Source organism: Alosa alosa, chromosome 2 (genome assembly GCF_017589495.1).
Source record: "Alosa alosa isolate M-15738 ecotype Scorff River chromosome 2, AALO_Geno_1.1, whole genome shotgun sequence".
In the NCBI taxonomy this organism is placed as follows: Eukaryota; Metazoa; Chordata; class Actinopteri; order Clupeiformes; family Clupeidae; genus Alosa; species Alosa alosa.
In genome coordinates this window covers 4477191-4498787 of record NC_063190.1, presented here as the reverse complement: position 1 = coordinate 4498787, position 21597 = coordinate 4477191, and the positions used below count along the sequence as shown (strand labels likewise).

Genomic DNA, 21597 nt, shown 5'->3' with positions numbered 1-21597 from the left:
ATGTTTTATACAGCTCCCCTAATTTTAAAAAGTGAATCACTGAATATGCTTATTTGTATACCCTCTCAGAAGCCTAATGAGATTAAATGCTCGAGATTGTTTTGCAACTTGAATGTCCTATAATGTCCGTTTGAGGATCCGGTTCTGTCATTATCAAGTGACTGGCTGAATGAACGATACGCCCTTTGTCGTAGTCTTCGAGAGTTCTTGAAAGTGTAATTTCCTTTGCAGACCGGAGAGCGTTTATTTAATTTAGGGTAGCCTACGAAAGTAGATTTAATCGGTGTGCACTCCGATATCTTCTGCTTACTCTGTCAAAAGTGCGAGCTTGACATTAGTTCGCCTGAGAGTGCAGTTTTACAATCATTGCGCAGTTTCTGTCATGCCCTACATTTTTCAAAGGGTGGATAATTGAATTTCAAACCCTTGTTTCCCGAGAAACGCAGTCTCTCATACACGGTACAATTATCGAGGATTAAAGGGGCTGCATTTGACATCGGTGAAATGTTTCCACTCGCAACGAAAATACCCAGCCTAGTTGTGTTCTTTTAGGGAGGCTTGGAAGTAGCCTACTCTTACAACAGTCTTAATTTAGAACAAAAGACTACTTGGGAAAAATATCCCTGTGTTGACCCAAATATTTATTGGATATAACAAATAAGCAGATGACTGTTATTTAAAGCCTTCCCTGGAGGCAGACTAGACTCAAAAACCTGTCTCTCTTCTAAACTCGCCTTACCACTTAAGCATTTGCATAAAATATTCAATACTGACAGTAAGTCATAGAGAAATGGAATCATATCAGGAAAACTACACAGATTTGCCTCTGTATAACAATATTCTGGTGTGTCCCCGGAGAACAGCATAACAATGCATGGCAACTTGCTAATACAGGTGCTAATTAGAACACACTTAAGCACGTTCTCTAGTGTGGGGTCATGGCTGTGTGTTTTCTTATTCTCTTTAATAGTTTGCATTTAATTGACCTGCCAGAGCAAGGCCTGAGACTTAATTCAGTATGTTTGTCGCTAATATTTTTCAGCAAACCTCTCCAGGCAGGCAAAGCGCACTTCTGTAAATATTAATTAAAGGCTGTTTGTCTGAGCATGTCGGCATGGACAAGGAGGGTTCCAACCCAAGGGCTGTATGCATGGATGAAAAAAGAGCCAAACCTACTAATCTGGGGCCTTATTCACAAAGCCTTTTATCTTACCACTAGGAGTACTCCTAAATCGCACTAAAAGGTTTTAGCTAGGAGTTTTCTCTTAAGTTATTCACAAAGCCTTTCAGACCTACTGTTAGTAAGGAAAAATGACAACTCCTAAACTAAGAGTGAGTCTTCGTGGCTATGGATGACGTCATTGCTCATGCTCGAGCTTGACTGAAGTGACCACCTTGATTGGCTGATGATTGGAACGCGGGAATGATTCTAAACACCTCCCTTACGATGATGAGTGACAGGTGACGGGTCTGAGAATGCGTGCGCTACACAAGTAGTGCGAAGGACGGAAGATGATGAATAACTGAATAAAAAGGCCTAGCCTAAATGAATAAAGAGTAAGGCAAAACAAATAGCCTAGTAGCCTAATGAAACATAGGCCTACGGATTGATGCAGTATCTTTGAAACATTATTAAATTAATCTGTCACCATGCCTATGTTTGCAAAGAGGAGAACATTTTAATTTGATTCACAATGAAACGTTACATTTAATTTACATGTTGACAATGAGTCGTTTTGGTTGTTGTTGGCATTATTGCATCCCTTTTATGCCTACAATGCAAAATTGTTCCCTCGCGATTGGAAGCTCCTGTTGTCAAGATAATGCATTTCAAAACATCGACGCGTGAAATGCCGCAAAAAGCTGTTTGTGAATAGGTCTTAGTGAGTTAGGAGTCCTCTTGACTTCTTTTAAGCTGTCCCAGGTTTAGGTGCTACTTTTAGGTCTAAAATGCTTCGTGAATTACTTTTAGTAAAGTTAGGAGTGACACGCCCATTATTTTTAGGAGTTGCTCCTAAATTCGCCACTTAGGAGCTACTTTTAGCCTTAAAATTCTTTGTGAATACGGCCCCTGATCTTTCGAATGTCATCTTCCTGAGTAATGTTTATCATTCATACTGCACTTCTGGTTGTGGCCTAATATTTAAAACCATTCGTTACCAAACAACCATTAATGGGTCCAAAGAATGGGTCAGGGTACTTTGACTAGTGGACTGGGCATCAGTCAGTCATGTCTATAAATTCTCATTTAATGCTGAATGAACACATAAAGACAAAGTGCATGGAGGCTGTCGATGGAATACGTAGCAATCATTTGATTTTCTAGCTGTTGTATTTTTTCCTCTGTCTGTCAAGCAGCTGGACAGGTTGTAAATACAGATGGTTAATTGCGCTCACAGTGAGAGGCAGAGAGAGAGAGAGGGAAGGTGAGCGAGTCAGTGAGTAGGACTGCAAATTAGTCTGAGCTCCATTGCACAACTTTAGTGAATTGGAGACATTTTAGTGATCAGAGAGATTAGCAGAGTGGGGCCGGACCGGATGGGTGCTCAGTAGTACTGAGGATCTGAGACTGAATCCAAGGCGGCTTGATTTCACATGGGCCCACTGACCCACGGTGTGGTGGAGCCTCTCACCAATTACACTGGAAGTAAACAAACATTGGAGACATTACTGCTCAGATGGTTCATGGTTGTACATGAGGGAGTAGTCATGATTCACTGGGAGTACTCATAAGAACATACCGGTCAAGACAATTTTGAGTGGGCTGCATGTAAAGGCAGTCTCTTTATGTCACTGTCACAGCACAGAAACTGCCCTTGGAGTCCTCATTTAGTTCAGTAGTAGCTTTTGAAAACATCAAGTCAAAAGGATGACATCAATTCAAGAGGAAAAATTGGACAAGCTATTCCTGTTGTGCACCATTTCTGTTTTGTGGATTACATAACATGTCTTTTGCTTGACAGGCAGTCTTATCGAGGTTGCCCTTCATAGCTCGCATATTTTTACTGTGTGTTCATTTACACAGCTGTTTTCCAATTCTCGTCTGAAGGATAAAAATGCCTGTGAGCAGAGAGCTAGTGCTTCGCCCTATCGTTGGATCTCACAGGCAAGATGTCCAGCTGTCAAACCACTCTTCCCAAAGCTTGTGTCGGTTTTTAGATATGGGAGGGGGGATACTTCACAAACTGCAGGCTGGGTTTAACTAGATTCCCTTTGACATTTCATATCTGCCATTTCATCACTTTATTCAGTGGTTTTACTGTTTATCTTTTAAATGTGGCACAGCAGTGCTCAGTTGTTGGCATAGTAGGACATGAAGTCGATGGTGCCACAAGAGGCTCTGAACAGGCCCTGAGAACTGGTTGGCATAACAACGCTTGGATGGGTTTAGAGGAGTGGATTGGTTTTCAAGATTGCAGTTTTTACTCTGCATCTGGCGAGTGTTTGGTTTGATTTCCCCTCTCTGGTTGGATGAGTGTGTGTTGATCCACAGCCTGTTCCAGCATGGGGGTTACATGTGTGTGTTTAGGATTTTATTCCTCCATGTCACATCCCTGTCCTCCCCCCACAGGATTTTGTTGTTGACCAGAGAGAGCCAAAAGGCAGAGTCAGCTGAGAACCCCCGTGCAATCAGTTCAACTCCCACGTGTAGCTTCAGTTTCTCAACCAGTGCCTTAGTTGTGAGAGGAAAATAGTGTGTAAGATGGTTTTTGGAATTTGAAGGGTGCCCTTTTTGTGTCAACACAGCAACAGCATGTAGGGCTAGGTGTGTTTGCAGCTAGCTTTGCTTCTACATAACACCATACATGCTTTGTCCACACGGTGTAAATGTAGGCTCTTTAGTGTCATGTTTTCATGCCGGATGTTGTTTATGCCCTGACGGGAACAGTGAGCGACGAGAACACATGCTGTTATCTGCATGGCACGAGATAAGGCATCCCGATTTGGATCACTGACCCACCCCCACCCCCATCCCGAACCACAAACACAACCCATCCGCCCTAACCCCTCTCATTCCTTTCTCTCTTAATGAGGGGTTGCTTGGCGAAACTCGCATATCTATCTGTGCAAGCCTGAAAGATGCTATTAGCCTGCTGGCACGTCAGTGACTCGCCTTGTCATCTGCTGTGCCAAAACAACTGGGCGTGCTGGCCATTCAGCATGACCTGTGCCATTTCTTGGCTTTTTAAGGTGCCATCGCGGGTCTAGCCCAGCGCGTTGCTGGTATTCAGTGATTCTGAGAAAGGGCAAGAAAAGCTCACAGGGTGCCTTTGTGCCTTGATCAGAATACAAAAAGTTGACGTTATAATTTCTTGCATGTCTCACTCCTTTTAACATCAACTGCAAATGAAAACCCTGTGGCTCGTTTTAAGGTTTCATTGTGCAGTGACTGGTGCCCAGGCTCGATCCCACAGCTCATATTTTTAGTTTTCATATTATGTAACGAATTTTCCTGAATGGTGAATGGCAGGGTCTGCAGAGCAAGCGTGGATTGAGCAGTCAGAGCACTTTACTTGTGAGCATCAATCACACCTGACATTGGCCCTGAGACTACCTGTCTCCCTGAGAATGTGTGGAGCACATTCTCACTGTAGCTCAAAGCCTCTCTGTGTGCTGGAAGTGGAAGCAAAGGGCTTTGGGAGTTAGTTAGCCCTTCTGAGAATCTGATAAGAGAAAATGGTTTGGTGCTGTGTGGCCCTGTATTAGCGTCCAGTTCTGCATTACAGCGAAGTCTCTCTTCCTTTAGACAGACTCACTGGCTGATCAATTGCATGAAAGAACAAGGGTTGACCCGTTTGCCTTGATGCTCACAAACCACTCTGCTTTTGTTATCAGCAGTCATGTGTCTGGAGATGGCTTGATTCCTGCCATTACTCTTCAAGGAAAGAGCCATGCTTTCTATATTTTCCAAGGGGAAAAACGTCCCACACAAACCACATCAGCATCTTGTGTTTTTACACATTTTCACACGGGTGTCAAATGCCATCAGCCCTGTGCCTCGTGTTTAGATCTTTTGTGTAAATGTCTTTTGCAATCCCTAAAATGCCGGGAACTAAATGTCAGTTTATTGTTTGCGATCACCAGAATTCCACTTAAGGGCATTTTTTTTACAAGGGGACCCTTGAAGACTCAAACCTCACTGGATTTGAGAGTGTGACGGAGGCCGAGGGTGAAGTAGGGTCACTAGGAGTTGTAGTCAGCTGACGTGGCCGCGGTGGGGAAATAACGTCTCAGCTCAGAAATCTGCAGCTGCTCTCAAAGACCTTTCCACGAAGTGCTTGGCCGTAATGCCCAAGTTAGCGGATCTGATGCTTGTTAGCGCTCAGCTCATAAACATTATTGTGAAGTTGGACTGACACATCACTTATCGAGCTCCTGCTCTCCCACACCCACATTTGACTTAACTCAGGCCTGACAGCAGTGCTTTGTGTTTACTCTCATCAAGCTGTCTCATGTGGCTCTCAGTATTTCTAGTGCTCTAAGCCAAAATATAAGCTAAACCTCTCAATGATCAGGCTATTTATTGTTGAAACTAGATTGTTCCTCACCAAGATTTATCCAGGATTTTTTTGTTAAAGTCTTTAAAATGTTTTCTGATTCAGCTGGGCTTGTAGGGCTGTTTGCCCCATCTTTTGCAACCCTTGTGATTTTAAAGAATTCCGGCATGTTTCAATCTAGTGTTGTTGTTAGAATTGAGCAAGCTGTCAAAAGGTACAAAGCTATCAATCAATGTTGAAGCAATTTTTTTGTTCCTTTCTTTTTTCCTACTGACAATACCCAAAGACCTCTAACAACAGGGCTCCAGGTTGAAAGGGGCTGGAGTTCTCCTTTAGTTGTTTTCTCAGAAACCCTTAGATGAATGTCCGCATTGTTTCACAATATTAAAAAAAATCAATATTGGAATGTTTTGTGGAATCTCTGATCATTTTTAAAAGTAAGCTACACCATCTAAAAACACCCCTAACTCGTTTTGCAGTGCAGACCCCTAAACAGTGAGGCTGGTCTTGCAGTTGATTTTATACTGTGGTGTGTCTGCACTCCCACCTGAAAGTTTCTCCTTCAGGTGTGCGTCTAACTAGAGGCGAATCACTAACTCATCTGTTACCATGCCACTGACATTCCTTTCCCTAAGATATCCTCCTGAAGGCCATGTTATGTGGATCCATACTGTGTGTGTGTGTGTGTGTGTGTGTGTGTGTATCTGACTTTGTGTGAGGTTTGTGCCCTAGTGAAGCACCATAGAAAAGGCCCCTTTATGTAGACTAGGCTTGTGGTCATCTTAGGGCTTATTGTAGATGCCGCTGAATGCTATCACTGCTCAGGGAGAAATGGCCCGAAGACATTCTTCCTCTTGTGAAAGTGGCATTTTTGTTGTGAAAAGGAGAAAGGCTGATCCATGACCCCTTACAGTGCAAGGATAAAAACAGTGTTGCACTCGTTTGTTTTTAGGCCAACTTTCAAGTTGCACTTGACTGGATTATGTGGATTTGGTGTGATAAAGGGACTGGATATTGCTTGGAAACTGTTCTCCCCAGTCTACTCTGATGGGGCTGTTGAAACCATTGTTTGAAAATGAATGTTTAACTGTTTTTTACGCTTTTATAATTTCTCCACCCCTGAGATCGAGTACCGAGTTCTGATTTGGTGAGCGACTGTGTCTCCGTGATGAGTGATTTGCCACAACGGTCGTCGTGCAAGTGAGCGTAGACCTTTTAAAAATGATTTGTCCCATCTGTGACATTTTCATGAGCTCGGATGTTGACGCGAGGAGGTCTATTAAAGTTGTCTTCTCAGCAGTACTAAGATTGATCATGAAGTCACTTGGAGTCCCGGCTTGACAAAAAACACCTTCTGTGTCGGTGTCGCTCTGAGGGTCTGAGCTTACGAGTTTTATGGAACAGGCCCTCCTGTGTCAGGGGACCGGACACTGAGCACTGGGCTTTATTTACCAGACTCTGTGATCTGGGAGAGAATGGTGGTGAAAGGCAGCTCATGGAGGCTTTCAAATAAGGGCAGAATTTCGTGGAAAACCTTTGTGTATTGCCTCCAGCTTACATTTGACCTGTGAGTGTTTTTTTTTGCCATTACACACTCTCAATCCTGTTCTCCTTCTGCTTGCCTTGACCTTGCTCTGTTTTTTTTTTCCAGCAAGGGTCAGATACATAGCACTCCATCATTGGTCAGTTGAACACAAGAACAACTCCAGTTTGTGAATAACTGGTATTAAATGAGTTATTGGTGTATCTTTTCGAGGTAACACATAGTGAGAATTTGTTGCTGATTAAAACTTCCATGTCTTCCTGTTCATTTAATGTTTTTAAAAAGATTTGGTTGAAGCAGTGTTGTTAAATCCTATGGTCTAGGTGTCGTTTTCTTGCAGAGATAGATGTGGTGGGATGGCAACAGCGAACAAGTGCTCCTCTCAGAGCAGCTGAATGGCTGGCTCATGTGGCTTGAGTGCATAACAGAGGAGAGCTCCCACAGAAATGAATCGAGATGGGTGCGATGAAAGATAAGCCGGAGGCTTAATATTCACGTCAAAAGCTGCTGGTGTCTCCAGGACTGGTGCTGCCGACGCTTGAAATAACTCCCTAACAGGTCGATCTCGTATTCAACAGTCAGCACGGTCGTTTTGTGAGCCTTCGTCCATTACGAGGCCTTTTCAGACGACCAAAGAATTATAGTGTGGCAGAGTAAATGAGGACTATTTGCTATAGGGAAGCAGAGTAACCATGTTAAGTGCCTGAACTCTTTGGTGCGTCCTTGCGATCAAATTGTCATTTCTGCCTGTGTTTAAACAATGCCTCTGCAAACTGAAGTGAATCATGAAATTGTCCATTATCATCGTCAAGATGCCAACTGTTGTAAATGAGTGTGAGTATGTGTGTCTGTAAATGAAATGTTGTTTACAGAGAAAGCCGTGAATTTTGATGACAGAATGTCAACGCTCGTCACAGAAGAAAAACACTTTTGTGTGGTGATGAGGCTGACTGCAAACGCACAGCTTCTGGGGGAGGTTACAATTATGTGGGCCGCCTGCGTGTGTTTGAACATACAGTAGATGGAGCGTGACGAGTCGGAACAGAGGGAGGGTTGCGAAATTTGACCATGGGCCACATTGTCCTCGTGTGTGTGTGTGTGTGTGTGTGTGTGTGTGTGTCTCTCAATGCCTATCTGCTCTCACTCATGGCCGCTCATTCATCTCCCTGTATTTGACATCCCAGGGCCTGGTTGCGTGCTGACTGTTCTGGTATGTCAGCTTTCTGTAATTAATAGTAAATAGTTGCCTTGCCACAACGGGGACCAGGTGTTGCCCCCAACCACAGATTGGATTCCGCGGGCCGTATCAATTCTGACAAAAAGCTCGCTTAACGTATTTTTATCGGACTAATCTCGGAAGCATCACGCCCCTCTTCCCGGAATGTACCCCGCAGCATGCCTCTGGCAGCAGCCGCTGGATCAATGAGGGAGAAAGTTTCTCCATTTTATTCCGCTTTCCCCAACGTCCTTTCGGGCAGTGACATCTTCTCATGTCATGGGTTATTGGATGTCCACGGCATCTATGGCAAAAAGTTTTAGGCTTGAGTTTCAGCCTTCAGCTGCTCTGCAAGAGGTTTTTAGTTCACTGCCACAACCACCCCTTCTGCCCCCCACAACCCCCCACCCCCGACCTCTCGTCTCAGCTCGCTGTTCAGAGGAAGTGGCCTTAATGGCTCTGCCGCTTGTGCCGGGCCGTTGGAGGAACCGTGGGAAGCTTAACTCAGCGCTGACACTGTCGCTGGGATTGATCAAGCGCGGTCTGTCTGCGCACGGGAGAGAGAGAGGGAGCGAGGGAGCGAGTCACTGTAATATTCATGATCTAATTATTCAGCGGGAGGTTGGTGGCCACGGCCGCTAATGTGTGATTTAACCTCTTGTCAGGGGCTATAAAAGGAAGCCGGGTTAATCTTTCTGGCAACCTTTTTTTCCACTCGGTGAGCGTGCTTTAAATTCTCCACTCTCCTGAAAACGGCGAGGAGCAGCATATCAGCATGACATGATTCACACAAACAAGCACACACAAACAAACAAACAAACAAACACACACCACACATGCGCACACACACACACACACACAGACACCACACAGCAACTGATGCAGTAATGTTATTTTAATTATCTGCAGTATTTAGTGCAGTAATAATTTGGTTGAAATGCACTTGGGCATAATAATAAAGCAGACGAGGGCCACATGAGTAACAGAGCAGATGTAGCTGCTGTGCTGTATGAGATGGAACTTAAAAGAGTTGTTAGGACATTAAAATGGGTCTCAAGATACTTAGGTAGAGGTGGATTGGATTGACTGTGGTGTTTATATTTATATTGGCTGTACAAGTGTTGTAAGGACAATGCATTTTTGGCCTGGAAAAATGCTTCACTGAAACGTGCCATTTTTAAAGTGTCGGAAGTGTTCATGAAGTCCTCTCCCCCTAGGGCCGTTGTCCTGCACGATGGCCGCCCACACATTCTCCGTGGAGTAATCATCGTCATCACCGGGACAGTTGACTGAATTAATATGTTAAATGCACAATTTGAGTTTCCGCTTAATCAGCCCAAACACAGTCTAAAAAATGTCTGGATTTAAAGAGATTAGGCTGGCCTGTGTGAATTGCTGGACTCGCCCCAGTCAGCTCGGCCCAAGGCCCAGCCAGAGCTCTCAGGGCGAAAGGCCACATCTCTGCACTCCGCCTCAGCGCTACACACACACACACACACACACACACACAAAAAACCAACTGAATTCCATAGCTACCGCCTTTATGGAGACGCACACAGTAGCACTGCATATTTCTGTCACATCACTGCTGATTGAGAGCTTCAGAGAAATGCACTTACACACACACACACACACACACACACACACACACACACACACACACACACACACCTCTTTCTCGCCAGATACCCGCTGCCCCGGCTGCCGCAGAAAGAAAAAAAAAAATGTTCAGAAAAATCAGATTTACTGACATTTTCCACCGGTCCATTTGCTCCTCTGTGATCAGTCAGATATCAGACGTTGGCTACATAGTTGTAATTATTGAGTGATCTTTGAGTGAGAACATAGATTTCTGCTTCGGGGGTTATGACCTCATCTGACACGCCGATCGTGCCAGTGGTCCATAACGTGACATTTTTAGCCAAAGTCACGTCAGCTGCACACATCCTTCTATATTCCTATATGCCTGCCTGACTTCTGTACCCAGTCAGGCGTTACTGGTGAAATTGTGGAAACTTTCTCACACAATATTAAACATGGCAGTGTAACACACACACACACACACACACACACACACACATACACATCCATCTAGAAGGCAGCATTTAATCATGGGGCGTACTGGATGTCCCACATGACTCAGTGCTTATGTTGCAGCACTCGTGCTGCTGCTGCTGCTGGGGATGGACTCCCCGTGCCAACTTCACTCGGCGGGTCCGAGAGCTGTCTGGTGGTCCTGCTGATGTAACAGCTGGGAAACTGTGAAACCGGAGCCCTTCGCTGGGAACACTACTACCGGCTGGCAGATTGATAACCAAGACGAAACGTCCAGATGAGTCTCCGACTGTCGTTTTTTTCCCCCCTGGCTTTACTTGCAGCCTGTGAAATTGATGAGGTGATTTATTGAAGCTTGAGGCATGGTTGATGGCGAAGGTCAGGTTGCATACTTGAGGTTTTTTTTCTTCTTTTTTTAGTGCCACGGTTTGAAAAACACAAGCTCAGGACCTGCCAGAACTGTAGAGTCTAGTCAGATATTGAAAGACTCATGCCTCGTTACTTCTGGAATTTTCTTCAGCGCCACCTCCACCCCCCAAGTGCTCCTGTGTCAACAGTGTGGTATGCATTGTGTTTGTGGGAGTCATTGCTGCTGGGGGAAAGTGAGTTGATGATCACAGAAATGTGCTGGTGGCGGCCGGGTGCATTAGTCCTGCGCTCAGTCAGTCACAAGGGCACTGGGAGCGATGCTCAATATGAAATAAGTGCACTGCTTTTTGTGTGGCTCTCTGTGTGTTGTCAACAGTGCACATCTGTGCGTTTTTCATAGAGGCTCCATAGTGCAGTGTACATTCTGTGCTTACTGTGCAAAGTGTTCCTGTGTAAAGAGTCAGCCTCCATCACTCGCCCTGTGTGGTTCCTTCCATCCACTTCAGGAGCATGTCAGTATTGACCTACCCCCACCCATCTCCACCACCACCAAGGCCTTGGCTTTCAGCAGACGCTTCCTTCACTTCAGGCTCCCGTGTGTGTGTGTGTGTGTGTGTGCGCGCTGGCGGCTTGAAGGTTTGCCTTGTGAAAGTAAAAAAAAAGCTCTGGCTGTCTTTGGTGTTGTGTTAGCACGAGGCCAGATGTTCCCATGGTCACACGCACCCGTGAAATGTTTGCTGTCAGGGGGCTGAGCGGCGTCTGTGTTTACCCGCGTCTCGTCAGAGCAGAGGCCGACAGCGGAGGGCCATTCTGGGTTCTGTTCCCTCTATCTCCCTCTCTCCTTCTTCTTTTCTCTCCATTTTAAGGGACGACTCACACATTTTTTTTTTTTTGTGAGTTGGGTGCTTCAGCGAGAGATTAGTTGAGCTCTCTGGTTGCTCTCTCTTTCGTGCCCTCGGCCTTCAGAAGCAGAGCGGACTCGGCGAGGCTGAGGCTGTGCGAGGCGTGCTGTTTGATGTGGCTCTTTGAGCCCAGTTGAAAGGCTGATGCTATACTGTGGGTCTGGCCCTCCATGTCTCACATCTCGAGCTGGACAACAGCAGAGAGGAGATGACCCATGCGTTTTCTACCCTGCCTGAGTGTTATTTAGGAGTTTACTTGATCAATTATTTGTTTGGTGTGCATTTCTGCATCTGAAAAGCCAAACCTGTAACTTTTGGCTGTGGTAGACTGTCTTGGAAATCAGTCACCAGACCACTTGCTGCATGCAGAAATAACTCTGAGTGCACCCGTGTGTTAAAACACGGCATTTCAGTAACGGAGGTGCAGCATAAGGTCCAGTTCTCCTCCCTCAGGTCGTGTCCCATTCACATGTGTAATCGGAGCAGGATGGGACTATTGCCTCGCAGGCGCCCGCGGCCCAAACCCTTTCAGCTGCCCCGCTCAGTGACCCTCTCTTTAAATCAGACGCTCCTGACACCCAGGTGCTCGGATTCTGAGAATCAGTTCACAGACGTGACGTGTCAGGCCAGGCCCAGGGCCCCTGAATGGAGCTGCGCTGTGCTCGCTTGCTGAAGGGTGGCGACTGGGGACGGCCTATTCAAGGAGGTATTCTCATAAAACTATCTGGCGGTGGGGGAATAGAGTTATCGAGCAGGTTCTTATTGGCCTAACCGCAAAACCTGAGTAGCAAGGCAACATTTTTGCCATTTGACCTGCATGTAAGGTGGTTATGGGTACAAAAATGTGTTTTTGTGTGTAAAAGAGCAGTCTTGTGTCCATGAATCTCCATTTCTGTGTGTGTGTGTGTGTGAGAGAGAAAGAAAGAAAGAGGGTCCATGAATCTGTCAGTTCTCTGAGTGTGGCTGTCTGTGTGGTGATTACTGTGTGTGTGTGTGTGTGTGTGTGTGTGTGTGTAGGTTGACGTGGACTGTATTGGGGCAGATGTCTGTTTGCCGGGTGCTCAGAGTGGCGAAACCGTAGACGCTGGAACACCTGGACAGAGACTCCCTGGCAGCGCCCCACGCGTCCCTCAGGCTCACATGTGCACCCCCCCCACACACACACACACACACACACACACCCCAGCGTTCCCCCGCCCCCGTGGTCCTCACCAGCAGACACACAGACAGACAGACGCGCCCTTACTCCCTTACTCATTCTCTGCGGACCACACTTTTGTTTTTATTTTTGTTTTACTTTTTTTACTTTTTTTGGTTCTCCATCTTTGAAGCGGACTGACCCACAGTCTGTGCTCCTTTGCACCTTTCTGCACCTCGATTTCTCTCCAAGTCTCTCTCTCTCTCTCTCTCTCTCTCTCTCTCTCTCTCTCTCTATCTATCTATCTATCTATCTATCTATCTATCTATCTATCTATCTATCTATCTATCTATCTATCTATCTATCTATCTATCTATCTATCTATCTATCTATCTATCTATCTATCTATCTATCTATCTATCTCTCTATCTATCTATCTATCTCTCTATCTCTCTATCTCTCTTTTCCTCTTCCTCATCCCCCCCTTCAATCACTCAGCCCAATTTGTCACTGGGGTGTCCAATTTCTGATGAAGCGCTGGATCGAGAGCGGCGAGGTTGGGGTGGGTGGGTGTTTGGGCTGGGTGACTGCACAAATGGATGCACCTGCTCATGAATTATATCAAGCCACTCCATCTTCATTTTTAATTTATTTTCTCCTTCCTGTAATGATGGCACCGTGCGGTAGCCCCCAAGCATCTCTCTCTCTCTCTCTCTCTCTCTCTCTCTGATGAACCCTCTGCCTCCCTCTCTTTGTGACGGCTGACGGGGGAGGAAGGCTGCGGACCGTTCCATTATCTTTTGCTTATGACGGCTCCAGCATCTGTCTCCCATTTGGAGGGCCGGTCGTCTCTACCCGCATTGTTGTAATTCCTGCTCCTGCAGGTGGCAAGTTTCTTTCCTCGCTGATCGTGCATGTGAAATATCAGACCTTATGAAACGCGGCATGTCCTCCGACCCTGTCCTCCACCCCCAGTTAGCCCCCACACACCTCCTGGGGCATAAAGTGACTCAAAACTCAAGGGCACTGCTCAGTTTTTCTGCCTCAGAGCAGACTCCTTGTCAGTGTCCCCTCAGGCACTCTGCTGACCCCCACCCCCCAGCATGTTAGCTTCTCCTCTGTGTTGTTCTAACTGTTGGGCTAATTCACTTCTCCCAAGGTTAGCCAACTGCCACATACAGGCAGGATTTATCACACTGTTTTTGCACAGGCATGAGGACGCCTGGGTCCTTTAGTACCTGTTTGGCAGCATTTCTGATAGTGTTCTGAGATTCGTGAAAGACAAATGAATAACACAGAAGCCCCTGGAGAAAAATGGCTGACAAAGAACTGAACATAGATGATTAACTGCACACTGAACTATTCAGATGCATTCTGGGTAAAAACTCTTGAGTGAGTTGACCGTGTGTGAGGAGATCACCTAGTTGCTGTTTGGGCTACTGCTTTTTTTGCTACTGAGACATCTGCCAGAGATTACCATCCAATCTGTGTTTGAACAGTTGGCTGTGAGCTACCTCCACCAGTGCTACCAACAGGGTATGTGTTTGGGGTGGGGGAGGGAGGACGATTCCTTTTGATGGACATTTATGTGGAGAATAGCCTGCTTAGTAAAATGGCTGTGAGCGCTAAATCAGATTTTAGAGCTAGGTGTATTTAGGGGGTGACTAAAAACCAAAAGCGGGATTTTCTCCTGAAACCTGCCATGATTGGTAGCAGCCGAGCAGCACCATGCTTTTGGGACTGTAAATGGGTGGCCTGCCTTTTCATCTTTTTCGATGGCGTTGGGGAGGAATAATTTTGGGAATCTTTTCTCTTCCTCCATCATTTTGTTTTGGATGGTCTCTGGTGATGGGGGTGGGTTCAGCACGTGTGTAAAATAAATATCTGTCATCCAGCTGCCTGACACATTTCCTGTGCACTGCGCTCTCTCACTCTCTCGCTCATGGACTCTGCCGTAGCACTTTGTCCATACACACTCACGGCACATAAGGTAAACATGTCTGTCAAACGACTGGAACGACTGGAAATTGATACTCCTGTCAGTCCCAAGAGTGTGTGTATATACACACACACACACACACACACACACACACACACACACACACACACACACACAATCCTAAACAGATATAGAAATGCATAATGTGGCTACCATCACTACTTACACACATGCACACACACAGAGGCCAGCTTAAACCCCAGCTTGTAACGACAAACAGTCCAGTTCCCCGAGCGCCCACACCTCGTACAGAGCCAGCTGAGGGCGAGGAGGGGTCATTAGTAAAAATGTCAGCGTGCCTGGAGCGGCCCGGGGCAGCGCGGGCCTCATGCGCATGCCGCGTGCCCATTGGCCCAGACGTCGGCTCCGCGCCGGCCCGCCCTGTAATGATGTGGCCTGAGGGGGAGATCGGATCAGGCCAGGACACAAACTAACAATCCGCCTCCAACCCAATCTCCTCTCCTCTCCTCTCCTCTCCCTCTCCTCTCCTCCGTTCCGGTCTTTGTCTCTCCTCTCTCCTCTCCTGTAGGTTCTTCTCTCCTCTCCTCTTCTCTCTCCTCTCCTCTCCTCTCCTCTCCTCTCCGCTTCTCTCCTCTCCGTTCCGGTCTTTGTCTCTCCTCTCTCCTCTCCTGTAGGTTCTCCTCTCCTCTCCTCTCCTCTCTCCTCTCCTGTAGGCTCTTCTCTCCTCTCCTCTCCTCCTCTCCTGCTGTCTCTCTGCTGGGCTCTGGGAGGAGTGAGGGCCGGCCCCTCAGAGCGCCCAGTCTAGGGAGATTAGCATCGCCGCGGCTAAGGAGCAGGCCAAACCAGGCCAATGGAAGATAAGATATTTGGTTGTTATTTTTTTCCCTCAGCGCTGTCGTCAGGTCTGTCTCATTTCCTCTGTCTCGGGCATCCTGCCCTTGGAAACTTTTAAAATGTGAATTGGACTTATGAACCGAGTGGTATACAAATAGCTCGCCTCTTATTTTGAGGTGAGGATGTGACGTTTTCGGCGACCCTTTGGTGTTATTTCACTTTGTCGTTCCCCTTCCACACAGTCACCCCTCCGTCTTTTTAATCAGAAATGTGTCACCGCTTCAGTCGCTCCTCTCTAACGCGGCTTTTTGTATATTGTACAAGTCATTTCCCAGCTTCTCCACCCCCTCTCCCTCCCTCCTCTCTCTCTCTCTCTCTCTCTCTCTCTCTCTCTCTCTCTCCACACCTCATTGCAGGCCGTCCTGCTCTCTGTGGTGCCACAATGCAATTTCTCTCCTCCTCGCTTGTATTTATGTCACCTTTTGTGTTTCGTGTTTGGATACTGTGTCTTACTGACATCTGTGTGTGCGCGCACACATTCTCTCGCCCTGACAGTACGTACACACACACACGTGTACACACACACAGAGTGGATTAAGCAGACACACACAAGCACAAGCTCTTTCCTTTGTTAAAAATAGCGTTCCAAAGAGACGAGGGGTCTCTCTCACTGGTTGAAAAATGTCACAACTAAACACTCCAGGATGTGCTTTAGTCATCAGGATCTCTTGTCAGTGTTGGAGCTCTGACATCTCCATGCCCGGAGGCCCCCCTCCTACCCGCCACACTGTTTCAGCAAATCCCATGTAACCCCCCCCCCACACACACACACACACACACACACACACACACACACACACACACACACCCTTTCCCTGTTCGCTGAGATGGTATAATGAAGCCTGAATTGATATTGATGTGAACATTTATTTACAAGTAACATTTGCTTGAGCCAGGGTTTTCCCCTCCTCCTCCCCCTCCTCCTTTTGACTGAGGCAATGGCCTGGTTTTTGTCGCAGATAAAGCTTTTATTTCTTGCTACTGCCTTTTTTCCCCTCTCCCTCTTTTTTTTTTTTTTTTTTTTTTACCCCCATCCTTTTTAAAAGAATTCAGAATCCCTGCCTCGCTTCGAAAAGTAATTTCATTCTATGGCTTTTGTGTTCCTTGGAGAATCTACACACTAGCCTACATTGAATTTCTCAAACAAGGTATTTTTTGCCCACCCCCTGCTCTTGGTTCTATTAAGGCCTCATAACCTCAGGGTAAACATGCAATTAAATAACACGAGGCCTGCTGTACTCTCCCTTCCCCTCAGCTCTCCTCGCAAACAATGTACAACACGGAGGATTAGCCATCTTAATTACTTCTGCTCTTAATTGGGAAAGGATAGGCTGCAGTTAATAGTCTACTTGGAAACAGTGGGCCTCTTACCACGCTTTTTTAATTCTTTTGTTAACCCTTTTACAGCCAGCATTGTTTCGAAATAAGTCTTTATGTTTATCTGTTCTGTTTGGACGCTGAAATTTGTGTGTGTGTGTGTGTGTGTGTGTGTGTGTGTGTGTGTGTGTGTGTCTGCCACTTCATACATGCCCTGCATTTTTCTGTATCTGTGGTGAGTGAAATTGCCCTAGAAAACTGGCCATATTAAGCCTGGCCCCATCAGTGTTTGATTATAGCTTGCAGTGGTTATTTCCTAAATGGCCGACTCCTCCACACCCTCCCGTTGTCCTGTTCTCCACCCTCCACTTTGTGTCTGCGTCTGCCTCAGTCAGAGCACTGCTGGAGCCCTGCTCAAATGGGAGGTGTACGCAACAACTGGGGGCGGGGGCTCTACCCATCTAACTGGATTCAGTCACATCTATACCGTGTCAAATCACTTTCCCCTAATCCAAGTGACTCCTGCCTGTGCACTCCACAGTGCATCTCTCTCTCTCTCTCTCTCTCTCTCTCTCTCTCTCTCTCTCTCTCTCTCTGTCTCTCTCTGTCTCTCTGTCTTTCTCTTCTCTCTCTTTCTTTTTTCTTTTTTTAAGGAGTCACTGAGGACACAATCCATTTTGATGTAAGCCCACTGAGATTTGCATGGGATCACATTGATGGCCTGAAGGGAGAGGTGTTGAGTCACTGGATGCTTAATAGCGTTTGGCTGGTCCGGGCAGCTGGAGTGGCGGATCTGTCCGCATCACACACACACCGCCTGGCTTTCTTTTTCCACCCGTCACCATCAGCCACATGCTGCGAGTCCCCGCCGGCAGCCCCCGCTGTCAGACAGAAAAGGGCATTCGGCTGGTCCGCCTCTGCGGAATATGAGGTCCTCTCTTGACACAGCCCCCGTTGAGAGAATCAGAGAGCTGTTCTTCATATCTGTGCACCAGGCCACTGGAGAGAATCAGAGAGCTGTTCTTCATATCTGTGCACCAGGCCACTGGAGAGAATCAGAGAGCTGTTCTTCATATCTGTGCACCAGGCCACTGGAGATGATCAGAGAGCTGTTCTTCATATCTGTGCACCAGGCCACTGGAGATGATCAGAGAGCTGTTCTTCATATCTGTGCACCAGGCCACTGGAGATAATCAGAGAGCTGTTCTTCATATCTGTGCACCAGGCCACTGGAGAGAATCAGAGAGCTGTTCTTCATATCTGTGCACCAGGCCACTGGAGAGAATCAGAGAGCTGTTCTTCATATCTGTGCACCAGGCCACTGGAGAGAATCAGAGAGCTGTTCTTCATATCTGTGCACCAGGCCACTGGAGATAATCAGAGAGCTGTTCTTCATATCTGTGCACCAGGCCACTGGAGAGAATCAGAGAGCTGTTCTTCATATCTGTGCACCAGGCCACTGGAGAGAATCAGAGAGCTGTTCTTCATATCTGTGCACCAGGCCACTGGAGAGAATCAGAGAGCTGTTCTTCATATCTGTGCACCAGGCCACTGGAGAGAATCAGAGAGCTGTTCTTCATATCTGTGCACCAGGCCACTGGAGAGAATCAGAGAGCTGTTCTTCATATCTGTGCACCAGGCCACTGGAGAGAATCAGAAGCTGTTCTTCATAGAGATAATCAGAGAGCTGTTCTTCATATCTGTGCACCAGGCCACTGGAGAGAATCAGAGAGCTGTTCTTCATATCTGTGCACCAGGCCACTGGAGAGAATCAGAGAGCTGTTCTTCATATCTGTGCACCAGGCCACTGGAGGAGAGCTGTTCTTCATAATCTGGAGAGAGAGCTGTTCTTCATATCTGTGCACCAGGCCACTGGAGAGAATCAGAGAGCTGTTCTTCATATCTGTGCACCAGGCCACTGGAGAGAATCAGAGAGCTGTTCTTCATATCTGTGCACCAGGCCACTGGAGAGAATCAGAGAGCTGTTCTTCATATCTGTGCACCAGGCCACTGGAGAGAATCAGAGAGCTGTTCTTCATATCTGTGCACCAGGCCACTGGAGAGAATCAGAGAGCTGTTCTTCATATCTGTGCACCAGGCCACTGGAGAGAATCAGAGAGCTGTTCTTCATATCTGTGCACCAGGCCACTGGAGGAATCAGAGAGAAGGCCACTGGAGAGCTGTTCTTCATATCTGTGCACCAGGCCACTGGAGAGAATCAGAGAGCTGTTCTTCATATCTGTGCACCAGGCCACTGGAGAGAATCAGAGAGCTGTTCTTCATATCTGTGCACCAGGCCACTGGAGAGAATCAGAGAGCTGTTCTTCATATCTGTGCACCAGGCCACTGGAGAGAATCAGAGAGCTGTTCTTCATATCTGTGCACCAGGCCACTGGAGAGAATCAGAGAGCTGTTCTTCATATCTGTGCACCAGGCCACTGGAGAGAATCAGAGAGCTGTTCTTCATATCTGTGCACCAGGCACCAGGCCACTGCACCAGGCCAGAGAATCAGAGAGCTGTTCTTCATATCTGTGCACCAGGCCACTGGAGAGAATCAGAGAGCTGTTCTTCATATCTGTGCACCAGGCCACTGGAGAGAATCTTCTTCTTTTTTTGTGTCCCTCTGAGCACCACACCCCATGGATGGTGACGCTCTCTCGTGTGTGCTTAGCATGCACCCAGACTGATTTGCCCTCTCGGCAGGTGTAAAGCTTCTGAATGGCATGCATATGGATTTGATTATTCTGCACCACCATCGGCACCGCCAGCACCGTCGCCTCCACCACCCCCAACCTTTCCTCCTCCCGGCAGAGCTCGAGGTGTCCTGGTGCATTGCCTGCAGGAGTGCTATAGGTAGAGAAGGCATTACCATAATCTGACCTTTACTGATTTGCGGCCAGCTTATCTAACATTCAGGGGCACAGGGGAGCCGTGTGTGTGTGTGTGTGTGCGTGTGCGTGTGTGTGTTCCCTGATCCGCATGCACACTGGTTATGTTTGTGTATGTCCTGTTGAAAAATCCCTTTTCAAAGAAAAAAACAGAAAGAAAAATTGGTAGACATCCTCCAATAAAGCTCCCGTTTGAAAATGCAGACTGTGTTTTGACAGATACTCCAACACCAGCACAATTGTTTTGTTTTTTTTCCCCTCACTGTTCTTGAAATGCTTCTTTATCCTTGTAGCAAAAATGTCAGCACTTTGATAGATTAAAAAAACCGAGCGAGCGGGGAGGGACTCAAGGCGCCATGTACCTAAAATCCTTGTGGAAGGGGAGAAAATAACGCGTCAGGCCAATTAAAGTTAATGCACAGTGACATGTTGAATCAGGGGCAGGGACTGTTGCCATATGGCGGGCCAAGCAGTAAATCAAGAGGTGAAAAATGGAGTAGCCTAGATGATTGGAGAGTAGGCGGTGGAGAGAGAGTGGGGGGAGAGGAGGAGGAGGGTTGGGGGTAGGTGAGTGACAGACAAGGTGTGTGTGTGTGTGTGTGTTTGTGGTGGGTTGATGTCCACCCCTCTGCCTCGTATGCCCTGTGGACCCCACCACAGCCTCTCAAACCCTCGCAGGTTTACTTGCTGCTTACAGGTAATCATGTAGCTGTCGGCTTCATTAACACCCCCTCCCACCCCTCTCCTTTTTCGTTGGTAGGATTTAAATGAGCAGTCACCCTGACTTTTTTTTCTCTCCCCTTTTCTGGCTTTCAGTGAAGTTCCTGTCGTGTTCTCCCAGTCACATCCCCTGCATCACAAAAGCAAGGCATTTTAAGCCCCATCACCTTGCTGCTCAGATGGCTGTGTCAAAGTGCTTTACTTGGTGCTAATTGCCTCTCCACTCAGGCGCTCTGCCAAAAACTGAAGTAACGCACAGTCAAAGTGCCACATATGCTTTTCGATGAAGGTGAGTTGTCCAGACACAGCAACAACAACGACAAAAAAGAAACACAAATGTCCAGCACTCTGTGTTTTGTTTGCGGCCTAGTTATGAGGTCCTTGTGTTGTCCAGTCCCACGTTACTGTAATTGAAAGGCCAAGCGAAAGGCCTCGACTCGACACACTGCAGTAGCACTCGCCCCCAGAGAAAAACGTGAGCGCTGGGGTCTAGTTGGCCGTAATGAAATGCCCGTAATCTCTCATTTCCTCCGTGTGGCTAGACAGTCCGTGTGGTCACTGGTCAGAGAGACCAAGTTCATATTGCACCTCGCTTACAGCACCTTCAGAGTGCAGAGTGAGAGCTGTTCTATGAGCTTTGTTCACACCCATCCATCCTTTCGCTTGTTTATATGAGCTACTGGCGGTTGTCCTGACAATAAGTCATTGTGTGTATATATACAGTATGTCTTTGTGCTGTAGGCTGGCCTTTGAAGGGGAGCCGGCCTCTCCGACGTTTCCGTTCAGCTTTTGAAGTTTTTTTTTTTTTCTCCAAGTATTTTCAGGAGTCTGTGTAGAGTGTGAAGGGTTCATGCACCTCTGCTTCGCTGCGGGGAGCGCGTGTGTGTGTGTGTGTGTGTGTGTGTACACGCCTGGCCGGGGCCTTTGATGTTTAATTGAAGTTGTTATTCGGCATCAAATGTCACGCCGGCTGCCGCTCCAGGTGTGGATCTGATTCTAATTGAAAAGTAATGCTGCCCTGCGCACTCCGCTCTCTCATCCTCGGGCGCTGCGTTCACACTGAACCCAGCCAGCCAGCCAGCCGCCTCCTCTCTCC

General features: G+C 47.1%; 2 protein-coding genes across 8 annotated transcripts in view; both read left to right on the top strand.

Moving 5' to 3' along the window:
• fam222ba (family with sequence similarity 222 member Ba) overlaps positions 1-21597 on the top strand; it is a 42508-nt gene that overhangs the window by 5455 nt on the left and 15456 nt on the right. The window contains exons 1-2 of one of the 7 annotated variants that reach the window (XM_048268161.1): positions 19597-19746; positions 20598-20790. The exons of 5 other annotated variants lie outside the window; for them this stretch is intronic. The gene's annotated coding sequence lies outside the window, so the exon portion shown is untranslated. Of the gene's footprint in view, positions 1-19596; positions 19747-20597; positions 20791-21597 lie in introns of those variants that run through there. One more of the 7 variants, XM_048268179.1, reaches the window with a different exon arrangement.
• On the top strand, positions 15008-19602 carry LOC125291375. The gene is made up of 6 exons (XM_048238103.1): positions 15008-15103; positions 17284-17366; positions 18072-18695; positions 18761-19036; positions 19097-19372; positions 19434-19602. Exons 1-6 carry the CDS (start codon positions 15008-15010, stop codon positions 19600-19602), a joined length of 1524 nt encoding a protein of 507 aa, XP_048094060.1.